The sequence below is a fragment of the Phodopus roborovskii genome, unplaced genomic scaffold, assembly GCF_943737965.1.
Source record: "Phodopus roborovskii unplaced genomic scaffold, PHOROB, whole genome shotgun sequence".
Lineage (NCBI taxonomy): Eukaryota > Metazoa > Chordata > Mammalia > Rodentia > Cricetidae > Phodopus > Phodopus roborovskii.
In genome coordinates, this window is record NW_026125934.1 from 187,098 (window position 1) to 189,483 (window position 2,386).

The 2,386-nt window shown below is 41.7% G+C and overlaps 1 protein-coding gene across 1 annotated transcript; it reads left to right on the plus strand.

Annotated features, from left to right (window-relative positions):
- The first annotated feature begins 969 nt into the window (after nucleotides 1-969).
- Nucleotides 970-1,926, plus strand: LOC127218023 (olfactory receptor 10A5). The gene has a single exon (XM_051179033.1). It carries the CDS (start codon nucleotides 985-987, stop codon nucleotides 1,924-1,926), a length of 942 nt encoding a protein of 313 aa, XP_051034990.1. The 5' UTR covers nucleotides 970-984.
- Nucleotides 1,927-2,386: the final 460 nt, after the last annotated feature.

Here is a 2,386-nt window from a genome sequence, read left to right on the forward strand (position 1 = left end):
AGTAATATATATATATATATATATATATATATATATATATATATATATGAATATGTGCTATATTTTAAAAGTCAACCAGTAATGTTGAAATTGGTTATATTATTATAAAAAGAAGATGTAATAAATGAGGTAGAGGACAAAAGAGAAGCTTCTGCTCAATGTGAGTGTTATATAGTGTTTCATTCTTGTTGTGACTCTCAAGGGTAGATTCATCAAAGAAAAAAGTGGGGAATAACATTGGGTTCTCTCTCTCTCTCTCTCTCTCTCTCTTAATTATAAAGCTGTTGGTCTCTACTAGCATTTTTTGTATTATTATTATTTATTTTTCTTATTTTACCTATCAATCCCAGTTCCCCCTCCCTCCCTCCTTCCCTCTCTCTCTCCTTCTCTCCCTCTTAAGGGATCCTTAACTTGCGATCCCCTTCCAAATACCATGGTTTGAATAAGAAATGCCCCCATTATCTTGTGTTTCATCAGTGAGTTTCTAGCCCATGGCACTATGTGGGGGAAGTTTTAGAACCTTTAGAAAGTAGAGTCCCATGGGAGAAAGCGAGCACTTTAAGCAGACCTTCAATTTTGTGATGTAGCCTTCAGTACCTGTTGCATTTCTGCTGCCTTATCCAATGAAATGTGAGGGGGAGATGTATCCCAGCCATACGTCCGTGTCACCATAGAGTAGCCTGCCGCTGTGCTTTCTTCATTACAAGTGACGGCATCCTTCAAGCTGTGATCAAAAATAAACCTATCCTCTTTTTTGTCACTTGTCAATTATTTCATCAAAGCAAGGAGAAAACAATGGAACGAAGCAGCTACTAGGTAAGTACGCTTAGCAGAAGTACAAAGTATCTTCTAGGGGAGAAGAGAGAGCACTTTCGTTTATGTGCTGCACAGTATTTCTGGTGCTCTTGCTCCCTTCCAGTAGTGTCTGATCTTTTACCAGTTGCTTATAGTTCTCCTCAGATATTGAGCCTGAATCTCATAGACATGGGTAATCTGACCATGATCAAAGAATTTGTCCTTCTTGGATTTGGAAGCCTCCATGGATCACAGTTTTTCCTTTTTGGAACATTTCTTGGAATCTATATAATGACCTTACTGGGGAATGTTCTCATTCTTACAGTAACTTCCAGTGACCGCAGCCTCCAAACTCCCATGTACTTCTTCCTGTCCAATTTCTCCTTTCTTGAGATCTGGTACACAACCTCGATTGCTCCTAAGATGCTAAAGACCCTTCTCTCTGGTCCAGAGGCAATTTCTTTTGCAGGATGTGTGGCTCAGTTTTATTTCTTTGGCTCCATGGCAGTAGTTGAGTGCTTTCTCTTGGCAGCCATGTCATATGACCGATACCTTGCTATCTGCAGCCCACTTCGGTACCCATCTGTCATGAACCTCCACACATGTATCTTGCTTGCAGGTGGATCTTGGCTGGGTGGATTTTTAACTCCGGTTGTCACTGTCACTATGACTTTCCAGCTTCAGTTCTGTGCATCCAATGAGATTGATCATTTCTTTTGTGACCTTGCCCCTGTGCTGAATCTAGCTTGTTCTGATCCCGGGGAAGTAGAAAAAGCTACTTTCCTCATGGCTGCCTTTGTCACCATGGTGCCCTTCCTGCTTACTGTCACCTCCTATATAAACATTGTGGTTGCTGTCCTCAGGATACCATCAGCTGCAGGAAAACAACGAGCCTTTTCCACATGCTCCTCCCACCTCATCGTGGTCACTCTGTACTATGGAACTCTGGGAACAGTGTATGCTATTCCCAAGGCTACTCAGGCCACTGCCCTAAACAAAGTCTTCTCACTGCTGTACACTGTGGTAACCCCCATGGTCAACCCCATTGTGTACAGCCTGAGAAACAAGGATGTTAAAAGGGCAGTGCAGAGACTCCTGAGTGGGTGGAAGCATGCCATGAAGATCTCATGATTTTCCTCATCCCCGGAGTCCCCCTCTGCACCCACTGCAGCTTACACTTCTCTAAGGGGGAAAGATACTTGATTGATAACTTAGCATTTCAAGCAACTGCTGTTCTCTTCTTCCAGAAAATTACTAGCAGGGGAGGGAAACTCTCCCTCCAGTTTCTACAGTCTAATGTTTCAGGTGAATGCCTAAAGAGAAAGAATAAATCTATCAAGAAAGATGGAACTCCATCAGGCTATGCAATCACATATTGGGTCCTTTTAAGAGGAAATTAGAAACACCAAACTTGGTCATTCCTAAGAACTAAGACACAAAATCAACTTAAGTGCCTATCAACTGATAGAAAAGAAAATATAATATTCACTCATGCACATATGTATACACATATCCATGTATAACACACACACACACACACACACACACACACACACACACACACACACACTAATTTTCAGCCTTAAGAAAG